Raw genomic sequence first — 25,282 nt, 5'->3', positions numbered from 1 at the left:
ACGGCTGCCATCTTGCCAGCAAGGTGCTACCTAGGTGCAACTTCCCATAGACAGCCCATTCATACAAACAGAAAAGTCCTATTTAATTGCTCAAATAATGTCAAAGTCACCAACATTGCAGCTGTACGAAAAGCTTGAATTATCGCCTTACTATCTGCAAAGTGTTTGTTTCATAAAAGTCCACCGTAGACATGTTATGAGCTACTTCCTGTCAAGAAATTCCTTGCAGATGATTATTTGTCTAAGTGTCAGAGTTTGGAAACAGTTTGGTTATCAGTAAAGCTCATAACATGTTTGGTTATCAGTAAAGCTCATAACATGTCTACAGTTGGAGTGCAACACATTGCAGATAGAAAGAGGATAATTCAAGCTTTCCATACAGCTGCAATGTTGGTGAGTTTGACGTTATTTAATACAATTAGATAGGACTGTTCTGTTTGGATGAATGGGCTGTCTATGGGAAGTTGCACCTTTCTGGCAAGATGGCAGCCGTGTGCATATCATCAATAGAGAGGCCTGGAGGCATTTCTAGGCCTTTTTCTAATATTTATGGCTCGGATCGCGAAGGATAAACAAACGACTACGTTTAGCGGCTCAAATAGTAACTCCATGTTATCTCGCGGGTAAAATATGAATGTTTCTAAACTAAAGACTCTTAGATAGACGATGATGAGATCAACGATAGCTGATCCTCCCTAGCTGCTGCAGGGGAGGTGGTAGTGCTCTTCTTCTACAAGCGAAACAGAACGGGAGTGAATGGTGACAGGAGCTGAACTATCGCTACTGCCACCTGGCACTCCTCAAAGGGTGCTATGACTACATTATTTCTTTACATTAACCCATTTTGGACTGATGTTGATTAAAAAAAAGGCTTCTAAATCCTAATAGTTTTCTGAAAAACCCATGTTTCTATGTCAGTTGTATGTGCTCAACCTTTTTCATGTCAAAGACCCCCAGAATTATCTCTATTGGGCCACGGACCCCCATCTCAAAATATGTTGTTCCAGGGACCCCCCAGAAGCAAATATTTTAGTTAAAAATGTTCGTTCTGAAATATATATTCAAAGATTTGCGTCACATTTTCACAATTTTTCAAAGATATGAGCTTGTAGATCTGCTATTTTTCAATAGCTAAAGCATAACATAATGCTTAAAACACCAAAAGGGGTTCCCGCCCAAAATGGGTTAATACTTATTATTAATTCTTTCTTCTGTCATTGTTGATGATTGTTTCTACAATTCTACTACAGTTGCGGAACTGAAATCAAAGACTTTCACTCATGCCTACTCGGTACTCCTATATGAGATGTAACAATTCAAAAACCGTCAATCTCGCATGCTCAACAACGTCTTGCATGCAGGCTTTCTTGCGCAACAGCTTCCTGCAGATTCCCTATTGGGACAGCCTCCTTCCCGTAGTCCTTCTGGCAGGCTGTAATATTGGAGAAGTGGATTTGATGATTGAAGTCTTTGGTGAGTGAGCTGAGAACACTGCAGAGACACTGCAGGAGGACTCATTACAGTGTCCACTGGAATGCAATGAAAAGGCCCAAGGATGAACCAAGAGGAACAGAAAATCCTAATTGAGACTCTTGATGCCAAGACCGCTCTGAAACATTCAGCAACACAATCAACAGATGTTTTCTGAGGAGACCGAACTGAAGTATGCAGAAGCACACCCACACGACGTGCGGCAAAATGAAAAAGATTGGAAAAGCCACCATTACGTTGCTGCAGGGCAAAAGCATACATATTTCATTGTTGAGTTACAATTAACACACACAGGCTAGACAGATTTGAAAACTGTAAAAAAAGAAAAACGCCTAGACAGAGGTGGGCAGAGGCAGACACCCCCCCCCCCCCCCACACACACACACACACACACACACACGCTACAACCACTTTCACAGCACACTTGTTGTTTTCCTAGTTTTTTAATTGTGTTGGGTTGGTGCCTGAGGGTCCGAGCAGCTCCCTGAGCTCCCTGGCATTAGTGAGAGGTGGTATCAGCCCGCTACAAGTGGGCCTCCGGAAGACAAGCCGCTATCTGCAAAGGGCCAGCAGCCAGCAGCAACGCAATCAGTATGCACACACACACACACACACACACACACACACACACACACACACACACACACACACACACACACACACACACACACACACACACACACACACACACACACACACACACACACACACACACACACACACACACACACACACAGAGGTGCTCACACAATGAGAAACCACACGCATTCACACTCTCAGGTCATTTGTAACACCTGTGCCGAACAAATACCCTTTTTTTTGTACCTGTCAATCATCCCTGAGGCGGTTCAATTGTTTTGTGGCAATAGAAAGGAAGGAACAAAAGGACAATTAAGCTTGACAGACACACACACAGAGTACATTTCCTCCGTGTATCTTCCTCCACACACACAGCAAAGTTAATGTAACTCTGAGAGGGTCCATTTTTCAACAAAGGTATATGGGCCGGGGGTGGGGGGGGCGGAAGGAATCAATGTAAAGGCATGAGAGGGCTACAGAATAAGCACAGAGGTCATAAATATTGTAATCGTAAAACCACATTGGTGTTGTTAAGTTCTGGGATGATAAAAGTAAACTCTGCGTGGGCTGTGTTATGATCCAAACATCAGACATAAAGGGTAAGGTATCAAATGCTAATTTAAGCACTCTATGGGGCCACACTGACTGTCATCTTCCATTAAAGTAACACTCAGGTAGAGAACTTTGGACAGAGCCTCCCGACCCCCCTCCCAATCCCCCGTCCCTCATTTGCGTGCACGGGCGCACAGGCACGCACATGCACGCACGCACGCACGCACACACGCACAAACACACAAATAAATAAATAAGGAAATGCGTCATGAAACCAGAGCCTGAGATAAAGGTATTATTAAAGCACCACATGTGAACAACTTTGGCGTTAGATTACAGTTTCCAGCTCCAGTTCTCTCTCATCTCTCAACGCAAAGTGAAAGATACTGAATACAATCCTCCAAAAACCTACATATAATAATGATGTTTGGCTTGTTTCCCTAAACAGGTATGTGCTTGAACTGCAGCGGGTGACGTTGACACGTGTTGAGTGCTATGGCCTTTGTGTCACCCTCTTGGTGTTGACAACAAACGGCTGTATGGGACATCATCACCTGCTCAGTGACACTTTGCAAATTAGTGCCGAGTTGCAACGGTAAATCCAGTGGTGGAAAAAGTACTCAATTGTTCTACTTCAAGTAAAAGTATCAATACTACGATGTTGTAGAACTAGGTAGAAGTCCGGAATTCTAAATGTACTCGAGTAAAAGTACAAAAGTATCGGTATCAAAATGTATTTAAAGTACCATAAGTAAAAGTACTCATTATGCAGAATGTATAAAAATCTTTTGAAAATAGCAGATCTACAAACTCACAATGCGTCGCAATGCGACGCATACATCATCATCATCATTTTTCGACCGCAGTCGAGATCATGGCTTTCACAATGCCACGCTAGAAAAGTACAAATGCCTCAACATTTTACTTAAGTACAGTACTTAAGTAAATGTACTTTACACCAATATCTCTACATGAGGTGACATGGGGATTATAGGTTTGAACGGCTATACGAGTCAGCAGGAAGTGCAACACCTATACGGTAATTGAGGCAGAGACAGACCCACGGTATCAGGCATTGGTCTGCAGAATCCATTGAGCCTTCTTTGTGTGTGCTGTGGCTTACTATGTGCACTTTTAATGGCCAGACAGAGATTTGGAGCTGCTTGTGAGTCACAGCACTGTTGCTCAGCGTTTAATGACACAGCTTGCTTGCAGGGACAGGCAACGGGCCATGGCCAAATCAACAACGGAGAGTTCAGGAAAACAAATGTATGCTCTATGGCACGGCTGCGTCGCACGGCGAAAATAGCCTCTCTACAAGCTCACTGATTTATATAAATATTATTTATACTACGTATAAAGTACAGTACTAAATGTATACTACATATAAATAAGGCTATACACAAAAAACATTAGAGCACAAACATGGGCCTACAATTAGCACAGCGATCCCTATAGAGGGTATGCGCATGCATAAAGTGAATGGCAAATCGAGTGGCAAAGTGAGTTTAACGTAGTTTAACGTTGTTTAATGCAAGCATATTGGACTTTTCTGTTTGGATGTATGGGCTGTCAAGGCCAGAAAGTAGTTTTTTGTCACTCAGTAGGCATTCCCGCATAACTTCCTGGTTTGATGATGATGTCACGCGCATACCCTCTCCTCAAAACAACCTAAAGTACCGTTGTGTGTATTGCAATCCAATGCCCCCAAGAAATCTGATGCACTTCCACAATTTGTTTACCGGCGTAGATAGATGCAGTATGGTTGCATGACTGCATACTAGTAGTGGTTGAGGTTAGGCACTGCTTTGCCGTGCTTAAGGTTAGGGTCAAAACATTCAGAGTATACGGTCATGGTTGAATCGACACAGTCCACATTGGATTATGTAAAGTCATTCGTGGAACCGAATCACATTTCTCGGCCAAAGTGGATTTGACATGACAGTACCGTTTAACATGCTACAGGATTACACAAAGAACCACAATGTGTTTCAAAATGTACAACAAAGAAACAACAAAGTAACAAAACAAACAAAACTATCACAAAGCACTGTGTGAACAAGAACAAGCATTAATATTATTAGCATTTAAATTCTCTCTCTCTCTCTCTCTCTCTCTCTCTCTCTCTCTCTCTCTCTCTCTCTCTCTCTCTCTCTCTCTCTCTCTCTCTCTCTCTCTCTCTCTCTCTCTCTCTCTCTCTCTCTCTCTCTCTCTCTCTCTCTCTCTCTCTCTCTCTCTCTCTCTCTATGCAGATCAAATCCTAAGTTTCTTCACTGAAGTGATGGTCTGATGGTGATATAAAAGTGAAATAATAGCAATAACAGTGATACTAAATAAATACATAGCACTGCATTGTGAATTGCTTGCCTACGTTCTACGTTTGGACAATAAAGACAGTATTATCATACCTGTACTGTATGCTATGCTTTCATTATCTCCCTGGGTCAAGGCCAACTGAGGTGAACGAGTATACTGCATGTGCATTCCCCCAATGTATTCCCTCATAGCACGTCCAATGAGATGTATGGCAGCTGCCAATAAAATGTTTTATTTTCCATGAAATCAAATTTATATATGCTGTATACACACACACACACACACACACACACACACACACACACACACACACACACACACACACACACACACACACACACACACACACACACACACACACACACACACACACACACACACACACACACACACACACACACACACACACGGGTGGTTGTAACATGCAGACTTGTGAGGCACACCGCTGCTCTGATCAGGGCTCAATAGACAGAACCGCAGATCCAACCAATATGCCCCCCCCCCCCCCCAAAACAAATAATAATAATAATAATAATAATAATAATAATAATAATAATAATAATAATAATAATAATAATAATAATAATAATAATAATAATAATAATAATAATAATTATTATTATTATTATTATTATTATTATTATAATTATAATAATATCAATAATAGTATTGCATGACTCGGTGGGACGTGCATTCCCAATTTGCATCGTTCCTGACTTGCAAGTAGGCCGGTCTAGTATATCCATATAGTATATATGGATTTGTTCTGTTATGGGAAGAAACACCTAATCGCTAATATCCATAACGTCTATCAGCAGACAGACTTGTTTCCAATCCTTTAGAAAAATTCCAGATGTACGCACGCAAGCCACACATGCATGCACACACACGCCACACACTCACGCAAGCAAACTCACGCATGCACACGCACGTGAGCACGCACGCAAACACACACGCACGCACGCGCACACACTCTCATTCTTAAACCAAAATATAGGGAACCAATAAATACTCAGCATTCTTTCTCAGGCTGTATAAACTACAATTAGGTGAACAGTTGAACACTGTCATTCACCCAAGTATGTAGGGGAAGAATGTGAGTGTGTTTGTCTGTCTGTGTGTGGCCAATGCAAGGTGCCTGGGACCACACTCTCACTTCTGTTATCCTCTAGGTGTCCTTAAAAAAACATAAACATACTGTAATCAGGGCATTAAGCAACTAGTCGACTAGTTTACTAGTCGACTAGTTTACTAGTCGACTAGTAAATCCACTAGTCGACCTTGTTGGTACTAGTTGACTAGTTGATAAGAAAAAAAGAAAAAAAAATCAGTAGATTATAGTTATAGTCACCATGTACACAGTTTTTCAATGTACAAATATTTATTTAAAAAAAAAGTGTATTTTTTAATTTATTTTATACATAATAGGTAGTTAAACAACTAGTCGACTAGTAAACTAGGCAACTAGTCAACTAGTAAAAATGACTAGAAGTGAATGCCCTATGTTACTGTGATACTGTAGGTCCCCTTAAACCCTATATAAACCCTATATACTTAGTTTGCCCCAGGACTGTATACCTTTTTTCCCTCAACACCAAATGTTGTAGAACCAAAAATAGTAGAACCGCTATTTTCCTGTTGCAGCACATTGGATCTGCTATTGTATTGTTTATCAGGATTCAAGTGGTTAAGACATTAAAACTTTTTAGATTAAACTTTCTTTTTCAGGACAATGAATCAAGACTTCTGCTCGCTGCAGTACTATCGACACAATGAACCATAGTCAGAGTCAAGGCTATAAGGGATAAGAAGACTAACACCTCCTACTGATAATGCTATAGCACTATCTGTGCACTGCACACACGTGCAGAGGGAAGAATACCATTTTAGAGGCAATCGCACAGTGAAAAGGGGAATGCGCATTTTCTTTAGTTTGCAAAAGCCTGCAGAACGCTCGATACAAGATTGTGTCACAGAGTAGAATGTGTAGAAAGACAGCTGAGTCCCATAACATTCTTGCATTCTCATACATATTTTTATATTTTTTATCACCAATCGGAAAATAGATTAGACGTAATATTTGGTCACAAAGTAGAAATACACGTTATGTTGAGCAGAAATAGAATCAGCAAAAAGCCAGGTTTTGTGCTCCTTTCCGCAAAATATCTCTGTAAAGGTTTTCCTTTGATGAAATCAAATACAATGTGGGCAACCTAGAGTAATGCCATAGTTGTACAGAGATTCTAGCCCGTGGCTAAGGGAATGTTCACACTACCATTGAAGTGGGGCTAGCACCACATTTAGCCCTGGGTTTCCTTTTCGGGGCCCCAAGAAATGGTTGAAAACACGGTGTCTAAATGGCTAGTATGAACAGGGATTAACTGGAAAATGTTCATTGACAAATAACACACAACTATAACCCCAGCGTTTGTAGTACGCTCCAGGCCAGCGTAATTGTGTATGAAGTATGAACGTGGGCTAAGCCAGCCCTAGGCTTTCCTTAGCCTGGGGCTTGCATTGCCCTGGGCCTATAAGCACAGTATGAATACCATTATAGTCTTTTTGAGATGAGCTTATCCCTAGATCACAAAACTTTTGTCAAACCCGTGTATATTTTACCCAATGTAATATATTCCATAAGAAATATTTCTCATCAAATATATATTGAAGTACAGCAATAGATGGCAACTTGAGGCACTCTTCTTTAATATTTCATTTTGACTTTTCACAATGGGGGGGGGGGGGTCAAAATATCAGTGAAAAATGTGGGTATTATTTTAAATATATTCCTAAAAAAAAGAATGGATTTGGGAACTTCTCCTTTGGTCCATCCATTCCTGGGACATGTGAGAATGGTCCAGTAAAAAAGAAAATGCCCACTGTGGGTGTATGGCCACTGGTCCCGATTCCACTAAACCCGGGTGAAATTCATCCGAACACCTGCCTGTAGAAAAAAAACAGGGATGTGGGAAGGGAAACAAACCTATCTTCTCTGATGTCACTGAGCATCATGAAGGTAGTGAAAGACCCACCCACCACAGACATCAGCAACATTATGAAAATTACAAAAATATAACTGTCCGGGTGAAAATCACCCGGGTTTAGTGTTCTAGGGTAATACAAAGAGCTAAACTCATATGGTGTTGCCCCAGTGCTCATGCGATGTGCTGAATTACCGTGGGGATAGTTGTTTTACTCTGTATGTTTTCCTTTAGGGACTATATAAACCTGCTACTTTGACACGCTGTAATAAGTAAGCCTTGTTCAAGCTGAGGTGGCTGATAAGACAGGAGCTTATCTCCTGTACCTGCAGCGAGAAACAGCTTAACTACAAGTACAATTTGCTGAAGAGGACACCAATCCATCACTGGGGCTTATCCTTCATCCATCTATTTGTCTGCAGTGCAAACTGCCAAGTGTTCCAGCAATATCGGCTGATTTATGCGATTTAGACACTGCAACAAAACCGTAACCATGCAGTAACAGAAGACAAACTATAAAGATAAACGGTAAAAAGACATGGTGTGTTATATGACTTTAACCACTTTAGTATAGAATTTGTTGTACGACAGTGTGAAAATAGATGATTTCCAAGCTCACAAAAGCGCATGTCTGCATGGCCTACATTGATTTCCAGCCTTGATTGTGCCCACATGTGAAGTCACTGTCATACCGTGAGGGACAGACTGCACTCTCTAGTGACCTGAACACCCAACACATCTACTCTGTCATACCGTGAGGGACAGACTGCACTCTCTAGTGACCTGAACACCCAACACATCTACTCTGTCATACCGTGAGGGACGGACTGGACTCTCTAGTGACCTGAACACCCAACACATCTACTCTGTCATACCGTGAGGGACAGACTGCACTCTCTAGTGACCTGAACACCCAACACATCTACTCTGTCATACCGTGAGGGACAGACTGCACTCTCTAGTGAGCTGAACACCCAACACATCTACTCTGTCATACCGTGAGGGACGGACTGGACTCTCTAGTGACCTGAACACCCAACACATCTACTCTGTCATACCGTGAGGGACAGACTGCACTCTCTAGTGACCTGAACACCCAACACATCTACTCTGTCATACCGTGAGGGACAGACTGGACTCTCTAGTGACCTGAACACCCAACACATCTACTCTGTCATACCGTGAGGGACAGACTGCACTCTCTAGTGACCTGAACACCCAACACATCTACTCTGTCATACCGTGAGGGACAGACTGCACTCTCTAGTGACCTGAACACCCAACACATCTACTCTGTCATACCGTGAGGGACAGACTGCACTCTCTAGTGACCTGAACACCCAACACATCTACTCTGTCATACCGTGAGGGACAGACTGCACTCTCTAGTGACCTGAACACCCAACACATCTACTCTGTCATACCGTGAGGGACAGACTGCACTCTCTAGTGACCTGAACACCCAACACATCTACTACATACCGTGAGGGACAGACTGCACTCTCTAGTGACCTGAACACCCAACACATCTACTCTGTCATACCGTGAGGGACAGACTGCACTCTCTAGTGACCTGAACACCCAACACATCTACTCTGTCATACCGTGAAGGACAGACTGCACTCTCTAGTGACCTGAACACCCAACACATCTACTCTGTCATACCGTGAAGGACAGACTGCACTCTCTAGTGACCTGAACACCCAACACATCTACTCTGTCATACCGTGAGGGACAGACTGGACTCTCTAGTGACCTGAACACCCAACACATCTACTCTGTCATACCGTGAGGGACAGACTGCACTCTCTAGTGACCTGAACACCCAACACATCTACTCTGTCATACCGTGAAGGACAGACTGCACTCTCTAGTGACCTGAACACCCAACACATCTACTCTGTCATACCGTGAGGGACAGACTGCACTCTCTAGTGACCTGAACACCCAACACATCTACTCTGTCATACCGTGAGGGACAGACTGCACTCTCTAGTGACCTGAACACCCAACACATCTACTCTGCATATCCCTTTGATCAGCCACAGACTGAATCACTATGACACCCACACGCAAACGTACTGTACAGTCTGAGACCATCACTCACACGCATGCATGCAAGCACGGTCGCACGCGTATTAGAAAATCACGCACCCACGACACACACACACGCGCACAGACACAGACACAGACACAGACACAGACACACACACACACACACACACACACACACACACACACACACACACACACACACACACACACACACACACACACACACACACACACACACACACACACACCTGTACTCTCATCCCTCTCTTCTTCCACATTAGTGTTTATGGCTAGGGGACAACAACTGCCCTCTCCCCATAAGGGGGTCATGAAGAGGCAGAATGGATGGCCACAGCCCCAGGTGTTACTGCACTGAATGGGGATTAAATGGGATCATAGATTTCGGGGGTTGGTATCCACAGGTTCACCATCTCAGATGTGGACAAGACTTCTGCAGCCAAGCAGAGTGACAGGGCATTTGGGACAGACAGCACGCCAGCACGGTGTTGGGATTAAATCTAAGCTTTACAGGGTGTTTAAAAGGGAAATAAATATTCAGCCAGAGGGGACGCAATTGTTAAATAATTGTTGCTGTTGGGTGGAAACCTTGTATGTCCAAAACCGCTATTATTCAGGAAGTGGGAAAAATAACCTGTTCCAATGGAGCCAATGGAGTCATTGTCAAGAACCCAGACTGTAATCAGGGAGTAAAAGCTAGTCTATAAAAAGTGTGATTTAAGTCATTTAAAAGAGAGCACTGAATTTGTTAGCCTGATGTGAGGTAGACCAGGAGCTCTGGTGACAAAGGCCTAATCACCTTTTGTCTTCACTCGAGAGTCTAGACTTTGGAACGACCAGAAGGTCCTTACCCTCATGTGCTCCTGCTCATATGGGGTTAAATGTTGGTGATGAAGGAAGGGGACCGAACCATGTCTTAACAGCAATCAATAAAACCTATTCTAAAACTAATACAGTAGGTAACCAATGAAGGGAGGCTAAAATTCGTGTAATGTTCCCCCGTTTTTGTTGATTTTCACCCCTGGGGAACATAACCACCATAGTGTGAGGAGGAAACAGAAATCGCTTAACACCACCGGAACTATTAATTCAGCTTATCCAAGGAAATATGGGACCTTGGTCGAGTCTAGTGTTCATTCTATATAATATACCCAAACAGTCAGTTCAGATCTCTGCACTCACTCACTGCATCCACTGCAATGCAGACAACTAGAGTGTATGTGTGCCAAGACCAATAGGCTGAGCTTGTGATGCTCATGTAACACATTATTCAGCTCTCAGTCCTACGGCTCAGCAATGCAGAAACTCTCCCCCACATATACCTGCGCTGCGAAACAAATCACCCTAAACTCACTGGATGCCCCAAAACACATACATTCAGTATAACATGTTGAGCAGAGCTAAAAAGTATGAAGGCAAGCGGTGTGAACTAATTTAATTTCACACATACCAAGTTTGTATCACATGACTGTAAACTTAGCCTACTTTGTAAGAGAATGTCTTTGAAATGTTGCTTGTTAAGTTTGGGCTCTTTTTCCCCCTTCTATATTATCCGTTTCAAATTTGAAGGCAGTGGCCTGACCACTTCAAAGGAAGCTCTGTGTCTCATTCATTCGCTGCAGTCGAACCAAAGCACGCAATGCGCATCTCACCAACGCACAGCTGCAACCCAACTGTCCATATTTGATGAAAAGACATGTAAATTATTAAAGAGACAGGTTATCTGACTGATACATACTGTGTGAAAGGCAAAACAACAAGACATTATTTCCAAAGGTCAAGGGGTCAAAGCTTCACTTAAATACACTCAAGAAAAGAAAGAAAGAAAGAAAGAAAGAAAGAAAGAAAGAAAGAAAGAAAGAAAGAAAGAAAGAAAGACGTTTTACTCTTCAATCATAAGTTTGATTGGGGTGCCTCTTATGTTCTGAAATAATTCAGCGAATTCACTCAAATGAATTGCTGAACTTAGCACAAAATGTACAGTATGTGCATCAATTCTGGTATTATGACATTCTGTATAGATAACTCTTCCACTGTGGATCTGGCTCGTACTACTTACTACTTATCCACAAAGTAAATTCAAATGAGGGTCCATTTGGTGTACACACTTGATGTTAACTTAACACTCAGGATTGTAGAGCACGCATATACACCAGCTGAGCTGCAGCCACAGCAAGAATTCCAGTCCACTTTCCCCCACTGCATTTAACACAGACAATAAACCAAGGAGTACAAAGTGAAAAGTGGCAATAAAGCACAGCAGTGAGGGCTGCCATGGAGTCAGAGTTCAGCAAAGCAGAGAACAAGTGCTTCCTGAAGCTCCATAATAACCTGACCCCCCTTTCCACTGGAAACCTGCTAATGTCAATCACCTCAGCATTTCCTCCTAGCTGTGTGACATTTCCTGATGAATTGCCTTCCCCTGAATTTACTCTGCTTTTTTTTGTGCAGGAGGGGCTCGGGTCTGATGTCTGTCTGGGAAGTTGTAATGTCAACCTATAATGGGGCTTCAGTTGAGGAAGTTGGTACAGCTCTTCCCTCTATTAGAAATACTACCGCTCATCTAATTCAAGGGCTTTACCGTTGGCTGCGTTGGTAGGGGGGCCATCTGTCATGTTGGCAAGCACAAGACATGTGGGCTTTGATTGCAGAGAGGCACAGCTAGTGCCCAGAGATGAAGCTATGTATACTCCTTGCTAGCACGACTGACACCTGCAATGCCGCTGCCTGTTGACATGAATCACATGGTTAAGTCCTGCTTTTCCAACGGGGTTATGTGGTTGTCAAGTGTGGACATCTCAACCATGTGTGCATGTGAGGAAACGCTGCAGAAGTCACTATACTCACAGGGGTTGTGTGGCTGAGTTTGGGTAAAAGGACTGGCACATTTCAAGTTGACATCACACAGTTATTCAAGGAGTTCAACACCTCAGCTAAGCCTCAAACCAAACCTTTTTTTTAATATTACTAGTTATTGAAATATAATTGAACCCAAGCTATTTATTAAAAGGCTATATGTCAACATGCTAAGAGGCAGGCCGGTGTATTACAAAGTCAGCTTCTGATTAATGAAGCTCAAGACCGGCATGTCCTATCTTTGTGGTCCTGAGGGCATTGCACTCACAGCCCTGCTGATCAGCCTGCTCCCTTCATCGCTAAGTCCAACGCTGCAGGTTTTACAGTGAACTGACAAGCAGAGTACAGCGAAGGACTCGTTTTGCTTTAGAAGTCTCGCGGTTTGATATTAGGGAGAGACGTGTGAAGAATAGCAACCGCATCAAGCCCGGTCAGGATTGAATGACAGCAGCCTCTGGGGAGAAGCCCTGGCTGCTTCATCCATGCGATTGAGCCAACATGACCTATAGTAAGCTGTGCGAGCACAGAGCATGGCAGGGCAAGCTAATACTACAGTCCATACTACACTATACTCTGGTAATAATTATGTTCATGACAGAGAAATATCGTTACTTACTCTAATGTCACAAATACTGCGCTCACAGACCTTCCTCCTCTGCCGCAGGTTTGAAAAAACGCAGCATGATTGAATGCTGGTAAACTTAACAAAGGGGTGGTGGGGCGAGAGAGGAAGTCTTCAATCCCAAACAATTACCCCAACTATTGGAATCATCAGCTTGAGTCATTACTCCCTCTTATCTCTGGACCCCATGCGAGAGCATTACAGCTGCTGGCAAATAATTGATCTGCAAATTAGTGCAAATTATGCATTTGTTGGCCTCTACAACTAAATGTAACAGTGCTGGTGGGAAAGTGGTTCTTTATAGGATGCGATCCTTGTGCTTGTCAATAATGACAGGGGAAGGGAACAGAAGAGAAAGAACAAAAGAGAAAGAGACCAAGGATTCAGGGAAGGGAAGGATAGTGTGCAATGTTCTGATTAACTAATCCCAGGCTTAATGGTCAAAGAGTCATCCTAATCAGTATGTACCAGTACGTGGTGTGTGTGTGTGTGTGTGTGTGTGTGTGTGTGTGTGCGTGCGTGCGTGCGTGCGTGCGTGCGTGCGTGCGTGCGTGCGTGCGTGCGGTGAGCAAAGAGATTTGCTTCCGTTAGTGTTTATAAATATGTGTGCGACTGTGCGTGTGAGCGAGCGAGCGAGCCTGCATGTGTGTGTGTGTGTGTGTGTGTCTGTGTGTGCGGTGAGCAAAGACGTTTTCTTCTTTTCTTCTGTTCATCACTGAATGTGCGCGCATGTGTATGTATGTATGTGTGTGTGTATGTGTTAGTATGTGCGTGCGTCGTGTGTGAGAGCGTGTGTAACATGTGTGTTTGTGTGAGTGTATAAGTATACATCCAAGTGTGTACTCAGTTGTGAAAGTGAGACAATTCTGGAGGAGCAACTGAAACTGTATTGATTGCTGCTATTGATCAAATTTCTGCCTGACTGGAGCCGCAATAGCTGCCATGGAGCTAACTGAATCGCTGCGACCTATGACCTTTCTATCATCATGACCTTTTCAAGCTGTCCTTTCAAAATATTAATTTGCCCAATTACCCTCGAAACCAAATCCTCATTGGATACTATAAATAGCATCGATGTGAATGCTATGCCAGTTTCTACCTCATTGGAATTCTTCTGAACAGATGGAATAGTTGTGGGGTCACATGGCGCTAACAGTATTTTTTTTCATAGGAACACTTCTGAAAGTCTGCGAGTGAAGCCATCTGCCTCAAAGCCCCTCAGTCCATCTTGACTGTGGGAGGAGGGAGCAGCCCAGATTAAAACACACACTCCAGGACTGGGCGACTGCCTGGGATCTCTTCCCATCTCAAATATAATGTAAACTCATGGCCATGAGACCAAGAACAAAAAGTAGACACGTTTATTTACAGACCTAATTATCCACAACTGACAGCTCTGCCTCAGCGCAAAGTCATAGCTAGACGGCTGACCTGCAAACAGGAAGCTAGGGCCAAAAGAAAACAAATTGCCGGCAGTAAACCACAAACCCAGGAGAATCATTTTGGCTTGTAAGTTGGTAGCATATCCGTAACTGCAGCCAAGTCTGAAGTTGTAATCACAAGTCAAAAGGACATCCTACCAGTTTCCATGGCTTAAAGTGGTAATATGAAGTGAACACTTCTTTTGTTTTCGGTAGCACCTGAATAGGTCAATGAATGAATACATAGTTAATGTAGTAACAGCTACAGCTACGATATATCAATGAAGTGAATGAAGGTTTCAGTGAACACTAATTTGTTTCAGCAGATCTGTTAAATTAACTGAGGTGGCGGTGACACTTAAAGTGTAATAAAACTTAGTATTTTTAGCTTAATGCATGTATGCTCATTGTAATTTGTCACTTAACATCTCAAGTCATTACTGTGTTATTTATTTCGGTGATTAATTTTCATTGGTCATTCATTATGGCTTTCAATGAGTAATAACATTAGCTAAATTAAGATTTATGGGACCATACAGCTGAATTAGAACACTGGTATATCTTTTTTTTAAGTAGAGAAGGAGTAGGGATCCCTTGGGCATGACACACTTTCCCGACACCTCTGTAGGAGTGTGTGTGTGTGTGTGTGTGTGTGCGTGCGTGCGTGCGTGCGTGCGTGCGTGCGTGCGTGCGTGCGTGCGTGCGTGCGTGCGTGCGTGCGTGCGTGCGTGCGTGCGTGCGAGCGAGAGAGAGTTTGAGAAAGAGGGAGAGAGAGGGAGGGAGGGAGAGAGAGAGAACCTGTGAACTCCAGGCCCACAGGCGCTTATTAAAACCTCCCTAGCTTCCTTCCCTCAGGGCAGGCAACCCTGCTTGGCCTCACAGCATCACAGGACACCAAAATGTAAACAAGGAAGGCAATAAGGAAACAGCTTTCAGTGCGCTATCCAAGAGCACACATATTAACGAGCTTACACAAACACGATTATCTATGAATGTATGCAATAACACTCACACATACGAAGGACAGAGAGATTCCCACTGTGAAACGTTGCTTCAGTGGTTTCAGATGTAGCTGGTAAGATGTACAGTCTACACCACTGGTTCCCAAACAGTGGGTCGGGACCCATTTGTGGGTTGCGGACACATTTTTATGGGTCCCTTACATTTTTGCTTCCTACATTTTGTTTTTAATTATTATTATTTCAAATCAAAACATTTTGAAAAAACATTCCCAAAGAAAGCATTTTTTTGTCACTAATTGAAAAACTAATTCATTTTTTTTTACAGTAATCTCATGAAGAAATAAAAGAAAAATCTAATAAATTCCATAATTTAGAAGACAAATGTTTAAGAAGTAATAAAAATAGCCGATCTAGAAGCTCATAACGTGGAACAAAGCGACGTGTTGTGAGCTTGTAGATCTGCCATTTTCACTAGTTTGGGTCTTGGGCAAACATATAATTTCTCTTTTGAGTCTTGAGCTATACAGTTTGGGAACCACTGGTCTCCACAGAAAGGCCAGATCTCCTACTCAAAACATGCCTGTGTCTAACAAAGCTCAGTTGTTATTACTTATTTCCATAATGGGCTCACCCATGTGCAAGATGTGAGTGTGCGTGTGTTTGATGTGAGCATTAGCAAAGCAAGCACAATGAAAGGTGAGACGGTAATCGCTTCACATTGTTCACCTCCTGGTGAACTCGGCCAACACAAATACAACCTCTGCAGCTCAGACACGAATCCCCAACAACCATGAAGGAAGAGTGAGAAGGAGATGAATTTCTTTGAGACCATTACGGCACAGCTGAGAAATGAGGCTGTGACCAAAGCAGGAGAGAATGAAGGAACACATATGCTGCATAAAGTAGTGCCTTTTCAACAAAAAAATAAATAAATAAAATAAAATAAAACAATAAATTAAAAAATAAAGAGACGCACAGCAATGAAGCTGCAAGCTAATGGCTGCCAGGCAGATGCAAGATTTCGCAAACAAATACACTGGAAAGGGGGGTGGGGGCGACGACAGCCCTCCTATTTCTATTTCCCCAACTTCCTCCGCCCACATTACATCACTGTGTTTTCCAGCAAATACGATACATAAGTGGAAGATGCTTTCCAAGCAAACTGGACTCCGACGACGGCTCTTCCTCATTAGCCGTTTTATATCTGGAGAAGAACAGAAGGAAGCTGAAAGGTTCGTTGGAAGGAGGCTTATCAAAGAAGGCCCCGCTAGTGTAAAAGATGTCCCGTCAGCTCCATCATCCGTGGAGGAGAAGTCCTCATTAGAGGTGGTGCTCGGCTCATCACTGTCAGCATCAAAGACTACAGACTAGACCACAGGGAGCCTCATTAGCTTAGGGATGACATTGCAGTACACCCCTCCTACCCACAACCCCGCAACCCCAAAGTCAGGCCAGATTACTCAAGATCCACCATACCATATTACAATTTTGACATTTAGCAGACGCCCTTATGATCCAGAGAGACTTACAAGGTGCAAGGTCTCGGAGTAAGCGGAGTGCCTCTGATGTCACGTGTGTGATTCACCATTTGTGTACGTGTTGTGCATGTACTACAGTGTACGTGTTGTGTCACAACAACAGCCCAACTCTTGAGTCTGTTCGGTAAGCAGCGCGAGCATGTGTTCAGCATGTGAACCCGCCTGCTCTGCATTGAGCTAATCCCTTGAGCACGACAGCCAGGTGTCTCCATGAAACTGTTCCCGATGGAATACCTGTACAGTGTACAGAATTAGGTTGTGGTCCACCATTCTCTCTTAAACGCATTCCGCTATTGGCAGTAGGGTATACGGATGAGCTACTCTCATACTAAATTAGGCCTCAGAGGATATAGATATTAGAAAACCATATGGTCCTTTGAAACCCTTATGTCAAGGCTGCAATAGCCATTTAGATAACGTAATGGATAGAACAAATCTCAATTCAACCCCGTTTCACTTTTTCAAACATGGTTTCAGAATCTAGAAAGGTGGTATGGGCTGGTATGGGCTGGTATGGGCTGGTATGGGCCGCTTGGCATCGAGTTACTGCATCACCCTGGGGACGCATAATGAGTATTTGCGGGTTGAATAAATCTCTTCCTGCATAAGCATATGGTTTTAATGGGCACCATTTAGACTGTTACGTGTCATCCAATTACTGTTGGCAGATTTATTATGCAGAGATGAAACTGATACGGGGGAGTGGGGGGGGGGGGGGGGGGGGGCACTGCCAGGTATAGCCCAACAAGGTTTGATGCCCAGACATAGCACACCTGGGTGAGCTCACTGTACTGATATGGGCGGTTGTTTGTTTTTACAATGCTGTTGAGAAGGAGAGACAAAGAGAATGTGTGTGTCGGGATGAATTTATGCGGCACAACTGGATCCAGGCAAACTGGGGCAAATGTTGAAGGCCACGCACGTGAGACCAGCTATCTCTGGCTCACACCTACAATTTATACTGCCCCTGTAATCTGTTTTTGTGATAAGGGGACATGGCAAGTGCCAACGTGTGTGTTTATAGTGCACGTGCACACGCACACGCACACACACACACACACACACACACACACACACACACACACACACACACACACACACACACACACACACACACACACACGGCTCAAATAGCCTGCAGATAGAAGTTGTTGTGTACATCTTCAATCCCACTTATTCTGACTGCCGAACCATTTGAATGCTGGCTCAACACTATTCTGTTTAAATCTGAACCCCCCCCCCCAACCAAAGCCATACTATAGAGAGAAACACTGCTTCGAGTGCTGTCAATATTGATTCTCAATCATTTGGTTCCCAACAGCCCAAATAAAGTCCAGATGTCTTCAAGCAAAGTAACCGCTACTCTTTTTTTTTCCTTTTTTACACGGATCCCCCACATGAGCGCCCACATTTCTACTGTTGATCTATAACGGAGAGCTCATTCTGGAAGGCGAGATATGTATTCATTTCCCATTTCAATCTCATGCAATTTCAACCAGCAGGTGGTCCTACCTGACCAGCAGTGAACACAGGAACTAAGTAAAGTAAGTAAGTAAGTCAGAGAGGCTTATTGTATCAGCCAGAGTGCGGGAGTCTATCCCCATTTCAATGCGCTAGAAGAGCTAGACCTCTGGGAGATGGAATGCTGAGGTGGAGCGCAATCATCAGCTCCCAGTACTTGGCGCACCACACATCAAGCCATGCTACTCATACGCTGAGTTGGCGGTGCCCGGGATCGAACCCATGGGCTCTACCGACTGAGCTACCTGGACAAAGGAACTAAATGTCTCAATAGAAGAGCAGGGAGACCACCTCCAGCCACAGCAGTCGCATTAAACTGTATCCCAGCATGCAGACAAAATATAATGTTTGTTCACTAAAGGTTTGGAATTAATTAAAGGGCAATGTTCCCCATTTCCAACCTATCTTTATATAATTGGTCCTCTCTAATGCTCATCATAATATGGTACCATTTTTTCCCTACTCACCCTCATAGGAGGGTTCAGAAACCTGCCTACCGGTGACATCATCATTAGGCAGGGGTTTTCCCCCTTTTTTTCAAACAGGATTTCAATTTTTTTTGTATTTTGATTTAGCATCATGCCAACTTTCCAGGAATATAAAGCCTGCTGTTTCTATTAGATTGGATTCCCCGTTGATGATGTTCAGGTTTTTGAACTGTCCACAGGCCTCCTCTGAGACACAGACACAGTATGAAAAAAATTATATTATAATGAGCATTATCCATCCATCCATCCATCTTCAACCACTTATCCGTAGTCGGGTCGCAGGAGCAACAGCTCCACCAGAGAGCTCCAGACATTCCTCTCCAGAGCAACATTAGTAACTTCCTCCTGGGGGATCCCGAGGCGTTCCAAGGCCAGTGAGTCGATGTAATGCCTCCATCTGCGCCTTGGTCTGCCCCGAGGTCTCCGCCCAGTGGGACGTGCAACGAGGACCTCCTTAGGGAGACGCTCGAGAGGCATCCTAACCAGATGCCTGAACCACATTAGTGAGGACCAATTATATGAAGATAGGTTGAACATGGGTGACGTCATCCTCTAAAGCTTTTTTTCAAATTGGTTCCGTGTTGTGGGCATTCCAATGTCTGTTCATTGGAATGCACTGCATTCATTAGTATTATGGACAGACACAAATGCACATTGACAAATTGGAATACACAACAATCAGATGTGGACTAAGAAAGGGGAGGAGCCAAACCAAGTTCCTGTCCCTGCACAAAAAAGGAGGTGGTGCCCCCAGAGGCAAAAACATGTTTTTTTTTTACCGAATGGGTTCCCACTGGTTGGTTGTGTTAAAGCTTACACTCATGAACTCTCCAGGACCTTGATCCTGTTACTGTACAATGCTGTGTTCATTCAACTCAATGAATCCATTTGTACACTCTCAAATTAAATTAACACTACACTATACTCCATCTCTGTTTAGTTGTAGGCCTATAGTTAATATAACCATTCTAATAATATTCATGTAATCTCAGAATGATATTCCAGTCTGGAATATCATTCCAAGATAGGAATGATCACAATAGGAATGAGCACAATATCAAATGTTGGGGATGTAGGCTATATAGCCTAGCCTATATGGAAATGCCAGGCTATAAACATAGAGAATATAATTATTAAAGCAAGATGCACTCTACAACTAAGCAGCAGGCATCAGTGTTCTCAGCTATAGCTGCACCCTGGCTGGGATGTAATGGCATGTCAACACAGTGGACGGTTACTCATCTGCTACTCCCCTAGCTGTCCTCAGCACCCACCGAGAACAGGCTGCTGACCTATGCCCTATAATAACACGTTGTAGCCTGTGTCCTGACTGTCCTCTTTAATTACTACGGCCTCTTGTTCAGTCGTATATGCATGAGGTAATGCATGGCGAATGAGAGACCATAACCGTGTAAACGAAGGCTATTACAATTACAAGGCTAAATTGTTGATTGCTGAAACATGGGATGTCAGCAATGGGGATCGGGCATTTAATAGTTACTTCTTTATACCGCCTGGGAAACTATTAAAGAACAAACAGGCTATAGTCAGAAACTTATGAACTTTCACTCTCACTCTCACTCTCTCTCTCTCTCTCATTTATAAATAATGTATAGCCCTAGCACAAACACATGGTCTGATTTGCAAACTTTTGAACCAGTAGTTTCGCACAATATCCATACCTGCACAAATCTGAAGAATTGCCAGTAGAAAGTAAATTCCAATTGAACTCGCTGTCATCGTTCCAGAGCAGACGAGAGTGTATGAATTAGTTAACTAATCCACGAACTGTAAAAAGAATATATATGTTCAACAAAACAAAACAAAAAAATAAACTTTTACATCGGTCCCTCCTAATAACCACACGGTCTCCGTTGAACTTCAGGGCGCAAATGTCGATGTCGGGATGGAAGAGATCGTCCTTATACGTCCTACGGGACGGACGATATTGCTCAAAACCTCCTCAAAATGTGCTTTTTTTTCTTCCTCCAAATACGCATCTCTTAAAGTTCGGAACAGCCAGTGATATTATTGCTGACTTAAATACTCCACTTGACATCACTTATAGTTGGACATGCTCGCTCTGCTCTGGTCCCGATCAGCTCCGCTGCTCCGCAATTCCAGATGAAAATAATTCATCGATGATCGTCATCAAATAATGTTTCCCCTCATGTAGAAACTCACAATGTCACACGGACACAGCGTATGTTCATATGTCGTAGTGGGCTATCGTAAATTATGAATCCAAATTCCAAACTACTACAGAGGCGTCCGGTCCGACTCCAGTCAGTCAGTCAGTCACACACAGATGCTTTAAAGTGTGTTACTTGTCCCTGTTAGCGCTGGCTGGCCGAGCGCCTGTTTCTCCAGAATGTTGGCGTGCTTTAGTGAAAGAGGGGATTCTCAATCAGTGAAGGTCCTTAGCCTATACATATAAAGCAATATTTCTGCTGGGCAATAGCCTACACATGTATTATAGGCTACACACTGTGTAACACCACACCACACCACACCCCACCCCGTGAAACTATAAGACGTCCTCTCTAATGCTCATCATAATATGGTACCATTTTTTCCCTACTCACCCTCATAGGAGGGTTCAGAAACCTGCCTACCGGTGACATCATCATTAGGCAGGGGTTTTCCCCCTTTTTTTCAAACAGGATTTCAATTTTTTTTGTATTTTGATTTAGCATCATGCCAACTTTCCAGGAATATAAAGCCTGCTGTTTCTATTAGATTGGATTCCCCGTTGATGATGTTCAGGTTTTTGAACTGTCCACAGGCCTCCTCTGAGACACAGACACAGTATGAAAAAAATTATATTATAATGAGCATTATCCATCCATCCATCCATCTTCAACCACTTATCCGTAGTCGGGTCGCAGGAGCAACAGCTCCACCAGAGAGCTCCAGACATTCCTCTCCAGAGCAACATTAGTAACTTCCTCCTGGGGGATCCCGAGGCGTTCCAAGGCCAGTGAGTCGATGTAATGCCTCCATCTGCGCCTTGGTCTGCCCCGAGGTCTCCGCCCAGTGGGACGTGCAACGAGGACCTCCTTAGGGAGACGCTCGAGAGGCATCCTAACCAGATGCCTGAACCACATTAGTGAGGACCAATTATATGAAGATAGGTTGAACATGGGTGACGTCATCCTCTAAAGCTTTTTTTCAAATTGGTTCCGTGTTGTGGGCATTCCAATGTCTGTTCATTGGAATGCACTGCATTCATTAGTATTATGGACAGACACAAATGCACATTGACAAATTGGAATACACAACAATCAGATGTGGACTAAGAAAGGGGAGGAGCCAAACCAAGTTCCTGTCCCTGCACAAAAAAGGAGGTGGTGCCCCCAGAGGCAAAAACATGTTTTTTTTTTACCGAATGGGTTCCCACTGGTTGGTTGTGTTAAAGCTTACACTCATGAACTCTCCAGGACCTTGATCCTGTTACTGTACAATGCTGTGTTCATTCAACTCAATGAATCCATTTGTACACTCTCAAATTAAATTAACACTACACTATACTCCATCTCTGTTTAGTTGTAGGCCTATAGTTAATATAACCATTCTAATAATATTCATGTAATCTCAGAATGATATTCCAGTCTGGAATATCATTCCAAGATAGGAATGATCACAATAGGAATGAGCACAATATCAAATGTTGGGGATGTAGGCTATATAGCCTAGCCTATATGGAAATGCCAGGCTATAAACATAGAGAATATAATTATTAAAGCAAGATGCACTCTACAACTAAGCAGCAGGCATCAGTGTTCTCAGCTATAGCTGCACCCTGGCTGGGATGTAATGGCATGTCAACACAGTGGACGGTTACTCATCTGCTACTCCCCTAGCTGTCCTCAGCACCCACCGAGAACAGGCTGCTGACCTATGCCCTATAATAACACGTTGTAGCCTGTGTCCTGACTGTCCTCTTTAATTACTACGGCCTCTTGTTCAGTCGTATATGCATGAGGTAATGCATGGCGAATGAGAGACCATAACCGTGTAAACGAAGGCTATTACAATTACAAGGCTAAATTGTTGATTGCTGAAACATGGGATGTCAGCAATGGGGATCGGGCATTTAATAGTTACTTCTTTATACCGCCTGGGAAACTATTAAAGAACAAACAGGCTATAGTCAGAAACTTATGAACTTTCACTCTCACTCTCACTCTCTCTCTCTCTCTCATTTATAAATAATGTATAGCCCTAGCACAAACACATGGTCTGATTTGCAAACTTTTGAACCAGTAGTTTCGCACAATATCCATACCTGCACAAATCTGAAGAATTGCCAGTAGAAAGTAAATTCCAATTGAACTCGCTGTCATCGTTCCAGAGCAGACGAGAGTGTATGAATTAGTTAACTAATCCACGAACTGTAAAAAGAATATATATGTTCAACAAAACAAAACAAAAAAATAAACTTTTACATCGGTCCCTCCTAATAACCACACGGTCTCCGTTGAACTTCAGGGCGCAAATGTCGATGTCGGGATGGAAGAGATCGTCCTTATACGTCCTACGGGACGGACGATATTGCTCAAAACCTCCTCAAAATGTGCTTTTTTTTCTTCCTCCAAATACGCATCTCTTAAAGTTCGGAACAGCCAGTGATATTATTGCTGACTTAAATACTCCACTTGACATCACTTATAGTTGGACATGCTCGCTCTGCTCTGGTCCCGATCAGCTCCGCTGCTCCGCAATTCCAGATGAAAATAATTCATCGATGATCGTCATCAAATAATGTTTCCCCTCATGTAGAAACTCACAATGTCACACGGACACAGCGTATGTTCATATGTCGTAGTGGGCTATCGTAAATTATGAATCCAAATTCCAAACTACTACAGAGGCGTCCGGTCCGACTCCAGTCAGTCAGTCAGTCACACACAGATGCTTTAAAGTGTGTTACTTGTCCCTGTTAGCGCTGGCTGGCCGAGCGCCTGTTTCTCCAGAATGTTGGCGTGCTTTAGTGAAAGAGGGGATTCTCAATCAGTGAAGGTCCTTAGCCTATACATATAAAGCAATATTTCTGCTGGGCAATAGCCTACACATGTATTATAGGCTACACACTGTGTAACACCACACCACACCACACCCCACCCCGTGAAACTATAAGACGTCAAGTTATTGAAAACTTTGTTGTTAATCGAGAATGACAGTTATAGGCGTGTCTTCACCCATATCTCCATATAGGCTATACATCCCATAGCCATATCTAACCAGTAGCCTAGACACTTTCATTATACACACTTTCCTTATATAAGCCATGGGTTGGCCATATCCCATCCTGGGCTCTGGGTATATAGGCCTATTAGGTTATGATTTGTATTGGAAGGTGAACAGTATAGCTATAGACTATCAATTGCACAAAAAAAAAATCAGTTTATTTTAATGAATTAAAAAACGACCTGGCTATAGCCTATACCTTTAAAGACTCCAAAGGGAATTAGGTCTATTTATAGGATACACTATATTTGTAGGCCTAGCCTAGATATTTTAATCGGACTCTAACATCCACTCAGTCTCAGATTGTTAATTACAGAGAGCTCTTTAATTAAGGTATAGGTCCTCTGCTGTGTTGTATCACGTCGTGGTCTTATAATTCAATAATTGGATATATATTTTACTTAAAAATCAACAATTAGGCTATACGTAAATATAATTTAAAACTGAAAAATATGAAATCGTTAAATTTGAACTGCATATGTGCACACTGTGCAGCCTATAATTACTTACTAAAGTGTTAGGTTTACTTCGGACCTAGCTTTCTTTTGTGACTATAGGTCGCGCGCACCCTCTGCTGGCTATTATGTAAACAGCAGTGGTTTCATTGGCATTCACACTGACATAGGCCTACT

The 25,282-nt window shown here is 43.1% G+C and overlaps 1 protein-coding gene across 3 annotated transcripts in view; it reads right to left on the bottom strand.

Annotated features, from left to right (window-relative positions):
• Positions 1 to 25,282, bottom strand: part of LOC306928396 (roundabout homolog 1-like) — a 177,236-nt gene that overhangs the window by 120,288 nt on the left and 31,666 nt on the right. Inside the window, exon 1 of one of the 3 annotated variants that reach the window (XM_079508453.1) lies at positions 21,083 to 21,205. The exons of the other annotated variants lie outside the window; for them this stretch is intronic. Coding sequence (XP_079364579.1) covers positions 21,083 to 21,140 — 58 coding nt within the window. The 5' untranslated portion in view covers positions 21,141 to 21,205. Of the gene's footprint in view, positions 1 to 21,082; positions 21,206 to 25,282 lie in introns of those variants that run through there. 3 annotated transcript variants of the gene reach the window in all.

Source organism: Electrona antarctica (genome assembly GCF_951216825.1).
Source record: "Electrona antarctica genome assembly, chromosome: 8".
Taxonomy (NCBI): domain Eukaryota; kingdom Metazoa; phylum Chordata; class Actinopteri; order Myctophiformes; family Myctophidae; genus Electrona; species Electrona antarctica.
The sequence above is the reverse complement of the archived record's forward strand: the minus strand, read 5'-3'. Positions and strand labels throughout refer to the sequence as shown.